This window comes from Lipotes vexillifer, unplaced genomic scaffold, assembly GCF_000442215.2.
Source record: "Lipotes vexillifer unplaced genomic scaffold, Lipotes_vexillifer_v1.1 scaffold618, whole genome shotgun sequence".
Lineage (NCBI taxonomy): Eukaryota > Metazoa > Chordata > Mammalia > Artiodactyla > Lipotidae > Lipotes > Lipotes vexillifer.
Genome location: NW_006799025.1, coordinates 632,636 through 646,289, shown reverse-complemented (window position 1 = coordinate 646,289; position 13,654 = coordinate 632,636). Strand labels below are relative to the sequence as shown.

The 13,654-nt window shown below is 32.2% G+C and overlaps 1 protein-coding gene across 1 annotated transcript in view; it reads right to left on the bottom strand.

The window, feature by feature from the left end:
- Positions 1-13,654, bottom strand: part of WASL (WASP like actin nucleation promoting factor) — a 67,464-nt gene that overhangs the window by 14,138 nt on the left and 39,672 nt on the right. The window contains exons 6-8 of the mRNA XM_007471283.1: positions 7,223-7,391; positions 6,152-6,194; positions 4,966-5,119 (exon numbers count right to left, since the gene is read on the bottom strand). Coding sequence (XP_007471345.1) covers positions 4,966-5,119; positions 6,152-6,194; positions 7,223-7,391 — 366 coding nt within the window. The remainder of the gene's footprint in view (positions 1-4,965; positions 5,120-6,151; positions 6,195-7,222; positions 7,392-13,654) is intronic.

Here is a 13,654-nt window from a genome sequence, read left to right as displayed (position 1 = left end):
CCGCAAACATGATACTGAAAAAGCGGCTCATTTCAACATGTATTAAAAAAAAAACAATATGAGGGGGGAAAAAGAGGCCTCATCTTTGTATGTTACTTTACAAAGATATCTGGGCACAGATGATATCTTACAACTGTGTTTGGGACTACTCGGCCTGAAGATTAGCTTCCTGGTCTATCTTGAAAAAATACTAGCTGAAATAGTAGAATTTAGTTTTTAGGAATCAGCACCACTTCTCAAGGTAAGGGAATAAACACATTTTTATGTAATAATAATAAAACTATAACAATGATATCAAACATTTTGGGCAATAAGCAACATTTTACATTTTCATAAAAATTAATGGATACCTTCCCTCTAAAGAATCAAGTATATTTAGTTGTTTTATAAAATTAATTTACATTCAGAATTAAATAGCTAATGTAGTATAATCTATTAGAATTTATTCAAGTTAATCTGAGCTAAACTCAGTCTTTTTCTTTGACAATGTAAATCTTTGTCACTTAACTTACATTTGTAATTTATAATGTCCTACATTTTTACATGTATAGAACATATATAATACAAGTTATGTAATAAATATATATTATAGTGATATATAATACAATATATCATGTATATATTGTATCTGTTGTACTACATTAATAAAAGATGGTCAGCAATTCCAGTGATGGCATTAAGGGAGGTTGGTTGCTCAGCTGAAATGTCCAACTACTTATTCAGGAGACATTAACAAATTAACTGAGAATTTCTAAACACTGTAAAATTAAAGTTATTAATAAAATATTAACATTATCCTGGTAGTAATAACATATACACTCTTATTTTACTTAAGGGAAAATGTAAGCTAAAATAGAGAAACAAATTCAAAGTACAAAGTTTATTACATTTCTAGAGACATGATTTTACCAACAGCATACACAAACTTACATAATAATGAACTTCATTATTTCTCCGTTCATTTAAAGAGTGACTAGAAAAAATAACTATTTTTAGGAATAAAGAAATCCTAAAACCCATAACAGCTATTTGTATTTACTGGTACAAACTAATATATTATTGATGGATATTCCTACAATCTACATAATAAAAATACCTACCTTAATTTCAAATAATAATAGGCTCAGATGCTCAATAATGCAATGATACCAGAGAAGAAAAAGCCCCCCTCAGTTCAAAGGAAATCAAACACTATCTTCTGGTTTTATTTGGGACTATCATGGGAAATACACTCTAAAATATGCTATCAAATATAGTCATAAACATTAGATGAAATATACGGAAAGGCCAAAGCTCACAAGGGTATTGTCTCCTGGCACAGAAACTTTTAAAACTGGAAATAATATATAGCTGCAAACAGGAGAGTCATCCTACTTGGATGCAGCCCATCACTGAGGGAAGTTCCTATGATTTACACTCAAGGCATACTGGAGATCTGGGTGTTGCAGCTAAGGTTCACCCAATTTTCTCACCAGATCCAAGGCAAGGAGATTTAAACTTGCTAAAACCAAATTCTTTTCCTAACATAATTTGTAATAACAGGGTAAAACCAAGAGGATATGGCATATGTATATTATGTACACTCCCTGAATAAGACAGTACATCAAATCCTTCAAGCAGATACAAAGATTTCATTTTAATCAGCTGACGTTTACATTTCAAAAAACAATGTTGTCTGAACTAGCATTTTTATGATTTAGTTGTTTGTTAATCAAGAGGAAAAGGACACACTCTATTCTACTACAAAATGTATTAGTCCATCATTTCCTGTGATTTCACCAAGGACTCTGGAACCATAATCTTTTCTATGTACAATGATGTATCTCTTCAATAGATAGATTTAAAGTTCTTTTGAACTGAGAATAAGCACATTTATTGGAATAATTTGGGATTCAGCTAATACCCATTCAAAGAGACAGTAAATTATTGTTCAGGCAAAGGGAGAGCCTTAATTGATAGTGAATAAATTATCAACTGCACCAAGTTTGGGTACAGCACAAGTTCAGCATTTCTATTATCTGAAAAGTGAGTGGAAACATCTCTATATTTTCATGAGGAAAACATCTGTTACCAACTTTCTATTTTTACAATCTGTATTATGCCTACATAAAAAAAGGAAAGTATGCAAAAGATATGCCATATCATACCAAGGTAAAAATGTCAAAGAATTAAAACAGGAGAGGAGAGACGGCACGTTAGTTAGGTTCACATGCTCAAAAATGTCTGCTGAGCAGATCACACACCACTGTGAGAAAGTCTGGCGGCCTACAGATTTTCAAAACTGAGTCACACAAACACCAGAATCAGAATGACAATGATAGTTCTTAGATATTTAATAAATACATAAAGTAAAAAGCATGACACAAAAGTTACAACAAACAAAACTGTTCTTACTATCAAAGCTTAGTTAGAAAAGAAGAAAGACTGAGGCTTATGGAAAAAACACCGTCTTGATGCTGCACTATAAAGAAAAGTTGATATACTTTCAGATATTATTTCAGATCAAATTAATATTAAGAGTAATTGGTAGATAACTCTAGATATTTATTTAAGGGAATTATAAGCAGAAATTGTAAAATACAAATATAACTAATATTTAAAAGAAATGTAGTTTTATAGAATTCAGGAAACTATTCTCATGCACTCTTATCAAGATTAAGTAAACCAGGCAAGTATTATTCAACACAAATTTAAATTTATGGGAATACTAACAACTCTCTGAGTAGTCATTTATAACTGCATGTTTGCTTATGTTTAGTCCTCCCCACTGCCCCAAATTAATGTAAAAATGTAAGTATATTTTATGTAGGTTATTGAAATAATGCCCAGTGTGAAAAGCAATCACTAAAAATAAGTATATTAAGTAATAATAAAAACAGTTGTGCTGTTAAGAGGTAATCCACAGAATTTCAAAAAAATTATCTAAATTACAGATGAAATATGAGCTCTGACTCATATAGAAATAAACTTCCTTTTTTACTTTAGCACCTATGTAACATTAGTTACATAGCCCCAAACATTAGTTTGAATAGAAGGCAGAAAACCTTACTGGATGTTAGATTTGGAGGCAGGATAAATGAGTTCTAGCTTCTTTGAAAATAAACACATGCAGAATTTAGTACACTGGGCCAAATAACATCCCCCATACATACCACTCCACTGTGGTGGACCTAAGAACAGATTATTAGAAATTAATGGACTTCAAACAATTGCAAAGACACACACACAAAAAGATACACTGGAAATCACAAGGTCTCCTACTTTTTACAAATTTGATTACATGATTTCACAAAATAAATTTCAAGAGATTTAAGTTTTACAAAATATATTTTTATGACAACTTCATAAATTTCTCTGTCTCTAATTTTTTTTCATACTTCTGAACACACTATATGTTTTGCCTAGAAAACGTTTCCTTAATAAAAATCATTAATCTGTCTTTTATTCTTCCTCTAAAAAAATGTACCTTCTATAAAATCAATCTTGGTTGTCTAAAAGGTTTCAAACTGGGAGTTAGATTCTTGAGTATATGAATCTTGAGTATAAGTTCCCAAAGCATGTTTTATGTAATGCCTGTGAATTTGTTTAGTTTTAGGTAATTTAATTGAGGAAAGACCTTGCCTAATTTGATGTTTTAAAAGCAATTAGAATAAAAAGCAGTAATAATAAAGATTAAAAAACAAACTCAAGTTAATACAGACAGCTCTCAGTTACAGATATTCAGGTGAGAGGGCAGCAGTATGGACTAACAAATGTCAAGAGTATTTATAAACTTATAAATTCAGAGAACTCAGAGAGACCCTGAAAATATTTTGGTATAAGGTGAAGGTGAGTGGTAACAGTGGAGAAAAAGAGAGCCAAGGAACAAACTAGGGGTCCTCAAGACCTTCCATCATCTGTATACTAACTGTAACTACAACTCATTCTGGCAGCATTAAAAAACAATAATGTTGCTGTGCCCCAGATGTTTTTATTAAAAATCCACAGAATTTGGAAATGTAATCTTTTCATGAAATAAGACAAATTAGCATCATACTAGTTTCAGTGGAACTAGCATTGTGTTTCCACAACAGTAATTATGACTGTATACTTGTTTACATTATATCTAAATACCCTGAGTAGAGACCAGTGCTGACATAACAATGTTTACTGAATATATGAATGAGTGAATGAATGAACATCAGCAGTGAAAAAGATACAGGTAAGTCAAATACCTAATTGAAAATGAGTTAAATTCTTCAGAATGCTATGATTAACTGTAGCTTTTGTTTTGCTACACTATCTATCATGAGTACGCAAAAACTAGGAAGAAGAAAAGTAACCCCAAATGAATAAGGTGGCAAAGAGATAACCATCATATTAGAAAACTCAGAATTAACTGTATTTGCATTTTATTGTGATAATTATTAAGATATGACCAAAAAACAAGGTGATTTAAATAAAATATCAGATCTTAAAAGGTTGCAAGTCGTTTGTGCTCTCAGGTACTGAATGACAAATTTTATACTTTAGCCAAGAAAAAAAATGTATTTCAAAATAAATATATTTTTCATTATTTATATTCTGAAAATGCTTATTATACATTGCAGAATTCATGATTATATTTAAATTACTACTTCTGAATTGTAATAAAAACAACATTGATAGTGGTCTCTAAGATTCAGTAAGTGAAATATTATACAACTATTAGTTTTTATTCTAAAACAAATAGCCAGAAGATTTTGTATGAATTTTCATTAATTTAATATAAGACTTTTTAATAATAAGAAAAGCCCTGACAAGTTTTCCAATTATACTGAAATAATGTAAAACACAGTACACTGGGCCACACTAGTTCTCCATAAATTTGAACATTCTGCTTAAGGAAGGTTCACATGAATGTATGTAGCTGTCGTCCATGAAACTGACCTCAAAAGATTCAAAAGAAAAAATAGATCAGAATGCCTGAATAGAAATAAAAGTTACCTTGCCTTCGTAGTTCATTTTTAACAGCTTCAACACCTCCTGTTTTTTCAATGAAGTCATATATAACTTTTGATGTTTCTCTGTCTTTAAGTTGTGCCTCTGAGATTCCACACAGATCAAAAAGATTCTTCAATTCTGGATCCAAATTATTCAGCTACAACAGACAAAATAACTGCTAACTATAAAACCTATGTCAAATTTTTTACAATAGCAAGTTGAAATATTACTCTCATATCTATGCCCTTTATGAAATTATTTTCTTTTATGTTTATAAATTTTTAATATAGTTAGATTATTTATATGCTAACTAAACTGTTTTACAAAAAATAGAAAAGATAAGGACAAAGAATAGGTTTTATATTTTATCTCATCTCTTTGTTCCCTACCTTTAAAAAGAAGGCATCTCATTTAAAGTTTTACTAATCCTTTCATGACTCAGACATCTCTAATGCTCACCTACTATTCCACCTTGTCCTAAATAAGATTTAGGTATAATCACAAATACCACAAAAAAAGTAAATCATTTGAAAATTTGAGGTCAAGGACCTCTTTATGACCCAAGCACCCTGTACAGTGCCCAACACAAAGAGGCACTCAAAAACACTGTGGTGTTAACATTGTAGTTCTAACAAAAATAACCAAAATAATTTTTGACCCCAATCACAAATAATATTTCTTTTCAAAATAATTTTTCCAAACCCTGATTATCTGCCAGATGTTAAATACATAACTTAGGTAACCAAGTTTCAACTATTTTGCTCACAATGCTATAAATTAATGAATGATGAAATTGCCAAAAAGAATAGTAGAATAAAAAGATCTAGATAATTTTAACAATTGGATATTCAGAATTTTATTATAGTACTTTCCAGTAATTTGGCATATATTCCCCTTGAATGATCACTTTGCAGAAATAATTTTCTTCTCTTGGCTTTCAAAACATAGAGTTTTTACATTATAGTAGATAAAGCCAAGGAGTTAAAAAAAACTTTCTCTTTAGAGACTTAGCCATCAATGATAGAACAATCTATGATTTAAAACCTCAGTGGAATATGAACATAAATACAAGCACATTCCAATAAACACTAGAGTTAACAAAAATGAATAAGAATAAAAGTCTAAAGATAGGCCATGACATTCCCACATATTTAGAATAATAATGCTTATGGCTTGAAAAGACACTTACATCAAAGCCAGTATTCGGATCCCAACCAACATGTCCAATGTGCCTAAAGCAGTAGATAGAAAAATATAGAAAAATAAAATGCATAAATGGCATTAAAAACCTAATATATATGAAATCCAATCCACTCAGTGAATTTTTGGCCTGAACTAATAGTTCTCATAGACATAACCATATTCAGGGAAAAACTGTACAAGTAGTCAAGAAACCAGGATTCTAGCCCAGGCTCTGCTACTAATTGAGCCGTAACATTTTTGCACAATTTTTCTGAGTATCCATTTCCTTAGCTGACAAACTAGCATAAGAACACAAGCATTATATGTATGAGAGGACAGGAGTTTTGTAATGAAGTAATGAAATAATGGATAAGAGAATGCTTGAAATATATCAAATAAATACCAAATGCCTACTATAGACTGAGCGTGTCTTCCGAAAATTCCTATCTTGAGACCTAATCCCCAATGTGATAGTTCTTGGAGATGAGGATTTGGGGAGGTCAAGAGAGTGGATTCCCCAAGAATGGGACTGGTGCCCTTAAGAAAGAGATCCTGGAGAGCTCTCTCGCCCTCTTCCAACATGTGAGGACACCGTGAGAAGATGGCTGTCCATGAACCAAGAAGTGGGACCTCACAAGACACCGAATCTTGCCTGACTCTTCCTTTCTCACAGCCTCCAGAACTGTGAGAAATAAATTTCTGTTGTTTATAAGCTACCCAGTCTATTGTATTCTGTTAGCAGCCCAAACAGATTAGGACAATGCCTTTAGGCAATTTCCAAATATCATTTATAGGGAAAAGTGAGATTTCATTTTCATGTCCAACAATTAGTTGAAAAAACAACTCTAATTTTTCTTTTCTCATGGGTGGAAAAGTAAATAAACTAAGATTAATAAAACGTCTATTGAGCAATAGCCTTTAAAAAACTCCAACAAAATTTATAGCTAAAAAGGTATGCAAGTGATAAATATAAGGGTTCTCCCAAAAAGCAAACCAAACTTTCTAACAATTTAAACAATAAAGAGCAGAAATGAGTAAATCAAAAGTAAAGATAAGAATAATAAAAGAACTGTCTTACTGGAAATTGCTTGGTGTTCCAATATCTGCCTTAGTTAATCTCTTCTTTTTAGCTTTTCCTTTTTTCTTTTCTTTGGTATGGGAGATGTTGTTGACTTGTGGACCATAAAATCTATTTGTTGTAATTTCTGGATTTTTTATGTCAACTGTTGCCATGGGTAGATTAGGACCTGCAAATAAAGTCAAAATAATATAAAAGGGATATAATTTAAGATAACAATTATTACAATCATAATTTATAATTTAAATATTTTTTTCCTGCGGTAGGACCACTTCATTACTATAAATTTAAATTTTAAACCTGCATGTTAATTTTTTATAATTTCAAAGATTCCTAAATTTCCGAAGTCTATAATAAATGCTTTTTTTTTAAAGTGTCTGTCTTTAATTCCATATAAATTTCTTACAGATTATACCATCAGTTACCTGAAGTGAAAAAGCAAAAGGAAGAGAAAGCGAAGCAAGATGTATATGCCCAACACAGAGCAAAGGCAAAAGAATTTCATAAGGTGAGCAGCCACCACGCCCCCCCCCCAATTTTTTATGTCTAAGGCACATCAGAACTATAACTGATAAATGTTATTATTCCCTCCACAGAAAACATTAGAGACACTTCGAGCCAAAAATATATGCTGCCTTTCTGCACAAAGTGTAAAGGGTTTTTTTTTTATTATGTGTAACACAGACAAAGTTATTTAAGTCAATAAATTTTTAAGGAATTTCACACGTTCTGATTCTTTCCACTGCCACTGATTCTTTCAATCACCTTAGTTCCTCCAAACTCATAATCTTCAAGATAAAATAGCCCTTTTCAAAAAGGAGTTATGTGAGTCAGCCCACAATTCTTTTAGTTAGGCTTCTTTGATCTCCAATGAAATATGGACACACTTCAAAATTCCCCACCTGTAATCTTTGGGATCCAATTTCCTCAAGCAATTTACTTTAGGACCATGTTCAGGGTCAGGAGATGGATCTGCCTGGTTCTGAATTTGACACCCTCTAAAAATGTATTAGGTTCAAATCATATTCACTCCTAAGCCATCACACCCTAGAACAGTACAGATCATTGGGATATGCCAATACCTAAGATAAAAAGTTTGTTAGGTTTTTCACAGTTTACTTGGCAGCTCTGTCTTGTAGTTCTTTCCCACAGATCTAACAGGTAGTTCTATGAGTAAAGGAAACCACACAGTTAATCTATGAGGCGTTTCCAACAATGCAGGTTTACAGAAAAAGCCCCATCGGGATAGACCTCAACTATAATAAATTCTTAAACAAATTAGCATAGATACATTACTTCAAAGCAAACTCTTTTTATAACATTAAATCTCATGAATATAAATTTTCAACAAGAATTTAAATTTAATTGATCTGATCCATCAAATTTTGACTATAACAGCCTCACATCCAACACATTACTCATTGGTAAAGTGGCATATGTTACATAGGAAGAGTAAAAGAAGCATCTACTTTGTTTTAAATCTAGTAAAGAAGTCTAGTCTTACTTTATTTCAACTTTATTACTCTATGATGAAAAAAAACTTATACAAATATTACTATCATTTTTTTCCAAAACTGTCATACTTAAGTCTAGTAGTATTTTCCCCATTATTATACATACACTTTGGCTAGCAGAAGTACAGAGCTCAAAAATTTTAAATAGAAAAATTCTCAAAACATTCCATCTTCCACAAGGATCAACAGTAAAAAGGTCTCAGGCATCTTCAGGTATTATTAATAGCATCTTCAGGAATGACACTAAACATAGCACACAAAAATTTGTTTTATAATTCACAAAAGTATTTTGGTCTTAAAAGTATGAGAGTCTGAAAGAAATATATTCATCTTAAAAATTCCTTAAAAAATTTAACCAAAGGGCAACACATGTTCCTTAGAGATCCCATTTTAGCATATGATTCTCTGACATAACTTCCTATTAGACCAAATTCCTCTGAGATGATTATATTAATGATGATTTTAAAATAAAATCACTACTGTGAAGAGAAACAGTCAACATAGCAGGCCTGAGACTGCTATCTTTAGAAAGGCCTGCTTTGCAAGGTTGGCCCTTAGCTGGCATCTAGGATCTAGGATTTCAAGAGGGTTCCCATTATCCCCTGATAAGATGGGCTCATTGTGTCTCAACTATTTGTGCTAACAGTGTGGTTTATGCTGAATACTTGCTTTCCTTCTGGGAGTCCAGAATCTTGGTATGTCCTAGACAGAAGATGCCCACGTGACTAGCACCCAGTAAACCCTAGGCACTGAGCTTCTCCTTCAGACAACAGTTCATGTGCATTGCAACAATTCACTGCTGGAGACATTAAGCATATCCCCTGTGACCAATGAGAGAATACTCTTGGAAGCTTGTGTGTAGTTTCCCCCAGACTTAACCCCATGTGTCTTTCCCTTTTGTTAATTTTTGTCTTATATCCTTTCACTGTAATAAATTGTTGCCATGAGTACACTATGTGCTCAGTCCTGTGAGCCCTAATGAATCACCAACTGGAGGGGTGGTCTGTGGAATCCCCAACACAAGCATAGAATGGCAGACAGAAATCCCAAGGCATTACAGGCTAATGTATATTGAGTGATCACTAAATGCCAACTTGACTATAATTCTTCAATTATGCTGAAAACCTCAAATGCATCCTATTCATAAAAGTTGTCTGAAATAAAATATTTACCTATATGGGAAATTATATAACTAATTTTCTCTCCCTCAACTCTACAATTAAAGACGAAATAGTTAAAATAAAATTATAAATGCCATCTGCCACTTTATCAGACAATTTTGAAAGAGGTGCTATTCAGCTATTTTCCCTTAATATTCAAAGTCCAATTACATAAGTATAAAATGTAAATGTCTAAAGTTCTATTTATAATTTCACACAAAATTCCATGGGAAGTTGCTCATATTGGCAAGAAATAAAAATTCTTCTTGGAAAAAATGGAAGCTAGTGAACAATACGGATAAAACCTTTAAAAGCTGATTCAGTGTCAAGGAATGATCTGAAAATAATTGGATCAAAAGTTAAAGGTTAGTTAAACAATACAGAAGGCTTATTAAATAGTAGATAAAGAACTGGATTTTCAAATTGGTTCAGATTCAAGATTTCAGAATTCACTGTAGTTTCACAAAATAAGGGACTGATTAAAAATATCCAGAATTTGAGCGTTAAGAGGGTTGAATTGGGGTGATACTAATATCTTCATAGACTTAATCTAGTGATATGTTTTCACTTCTCATTCTTCCCTTTCTGCTTTCTCTCCTCTTATAGTTTATCATTACCAATCATCATCAGCAACACCATCCAAATTAAGATGTTGCAAATTATTACTCTCCTATCTTTACACTTAATAACATTTAAGAACTTCCTTAAGACAGAGTTAGGTAAGTCAGAGTTAGGCACTCTCTTTATACATGTCATCCTTCCTGAAATAGGTGTCCAAATAGTAATAATGAAGGAACAACCAGATTCACCATTAAAAAATAACAAAACATTTGGGAATTCCCTGGCGGTGCAGTGGTTAGGACTCTACGCTTCCACTGCAGGGGGCCGGGGTTCGATCCCTGGTCAGGGAACTAAGATCCCTCGAGCCATGTGGCATGCCAAAAAAATGAAAACAAAAATTTAGAAATTATAATTAGTTTTTAGAAAAAAACAAAAATAAAAACATTTTGATGCTACTTTAGTTTACATAAAAGTAACCAATTATACTATGGATGTCCTAAATGGTATAAGAGTTGGTAAGGTTAATAGTTTAAATTATCCAAACCAGTAAATTCTTTTCTGGGAAACAATAAAGTTAAGGTTCTTATAAGCCTGATTTATAACTCACTAGAGAAAATAACTCAGCCATCTCTGAAGAAAGCTCAAGGATGAAGAGGACAGGAATAAAATATAAGTGATACGCAGAATGAATACCAAAGTTTCCCCTCCTCTCTCTACCCCAAAATCAGGTGTGGATATTTTGTTATGCATCCACCAAGCAGTTCATAAAGCTGTGGCATTAGCTCCTTAGTGTCCTTACACATGAACTTCATTAGTACTGGTTAAAACATTATTTAATTAAGTCTACATAGAAAAATCCAGATTATAGAGATGTACAGAAAATTGATATTAGCTGGGAAATTAGAGAGCTTTTCTAAATCTTTCATTTTATAGATAAAAACTAAGGATAAGAAGAGTCAGGTGACCTGTCTAAAGTCACACAATTAGTGACAAAGGGAAAGGTGGACTCTGCTATCTTGGTTCCTACTCCACTACTCTTTCTATTAACTATTATAACTTTTTTCACAAAAGTTAAATGACAAGGTGATTGATAACGCTTAACTTTACAAATGTTTATTTCTTTACCAATTTATCAGTTCTCTTAGTTTGCAGTCCAACAGTTCATCATTCAAGAAATACGAATAACTTTCAAAATTTAGAAAAAAGGCTTTTTACACATTTAAGAGATTAGGTATTTGGATATTTCTGTTGACAAGAGTCATTTACTTTACAGTTTGAAGATGTTAGGAAATAAATTTAAAGTAATGTTCTAAAGCCCAATTAAATATTTGTTTCAAAAGTGACAGACCAAAAAAGTGATAAGTTGTATAAGGCACAGAGTCATTTTTTAATAAAGTTTATGAAAGATATGGTAACAGAAATACTCAAATCATATCTAGTAAAGTTTAAATTATTCCATTTCTGAAATTACACTCATCCTACGAACATGTACTAAGTAAATAGATAATAAAGGGGATTTTTCAAAAAGCAGATAATAAAGGGGGCTTTTCAAAAAGCAGTCAAATGACAAATTACCTTCTTCTGATTAAGGACAACTGTCAGAGAAAAGATTTTTTAATATTCCCACTGAACAGCATTTCTAGTTAATTTTAAAACTAAAAGAACAAACTAAAGTCTTCCCCTTAATTACATAAAAAGCAGAGAGCTCTCACCAAGGTAAAATAGTTGAGAAATAGGGGGCCTAGAGGCCTCTAATGTCAAGCAGTCATGAAGCTGAGAACAAATCATTGGAAAGCATCTAAGCTAAAAGGTGAGACTGACCAATAAAGAAAAAAAAATAAAAATATATGGATTAGAAGTTAATGAGGAAGACACTGAATTGTATTTCAGGAATATATGTTACTTCTACATAAAGTGTCTTTTTAATAGTTACAATTTGAAAAGGTTTGCTAAACTGATCTTCTAAATGAGGATCTGGGACAAAGCTCCTGTATGGACACTGCTAGGCAGTTAAGGTGTCCACTGCCACCTAGTGGCAGCGCAGCAAATGCAAAAATGTAATATGCCACCTGCAAAATAGTGGTCTCCACACCATGAGGAGAGCAAGGCAACCGACTGCACAGCAGGAGAAAATATTAAAACTTCTATTAATAATTATTTTATGTATATTTTAAAAATATATAAGTATGCAAATATTGTCAAGACATGCTGTATAATTTTGCATTTTAACAATGCCATTTTTTTAAAACTCTCCTTTCATTTAATGAAAAAAAGTTTGGGACCACTGTATCAAAGGGTTAAAACTTTAGATCTAAAGATTTAAAACCAAGAACAAACTCAGAGAAAGAAACTGCATTTAATTATGAGTATCTCTCTTACTATGGGTAATAAAATTGTAAGACACCATTGTCACATAAAGAATATCTAAATTCTATTATGGATTAGGTGCCTTTTCAAAAATATATTTTATATGTATTGAAAAGATTAAATTTTTTAAAAATCATGAAGTATTTACATCCTTAACTTTAATTATATTATTTGTACAACATCTACACTTTAAAATCTCACTCAGGTTACTTTCCCCAAAGATGCTACCACTAGGAAGCCTTCTGCACTGGTATTTAATATATGCTCACAGAATGCCAAATAGTTTAATAAATTAAAAAAGACATTAAAATATTGAGCACAGAACAAGGGGGAAAATTCTAACGCCACATTAAAGGTTCACGGATGAAGGACTTCTGGCTCAGCTGCTTCTGCTTCCTTTGTTTCTGTGACGTACTAGCGGCATACCTCAAGGCATGTTACTTACTCTCTCCAGGTCTCAGTTTCTCCTTCAAAATCATCTTGACACAGCACAGTGGTTAAGGGGGCAGGCTCTTGAGTTAGAACACTTGAGACTGAATCTTGCTCCACTTGCCTAGTTTTGTGATCCTGAGCAAGTTACCTATTTGTGCCTGTTTACTCATCTGAAGTAGGGATAACAGCAGCTACTTCATATGGTTTCTGGACAGTGCCTGGCAGGTAGTAAGTGATCACTAAATAGTAGCTGCTATTATTATCACTATCACTGTCTTCATCATGATAACTATACTGATTAAGCACCATGTTAAACACTTTGATTACTTCATTTATCTCCAAGCAGCCCTATAACGTATTAAGAATTTCCATTTAAAAGAGAAAGTCAAAGTATACAA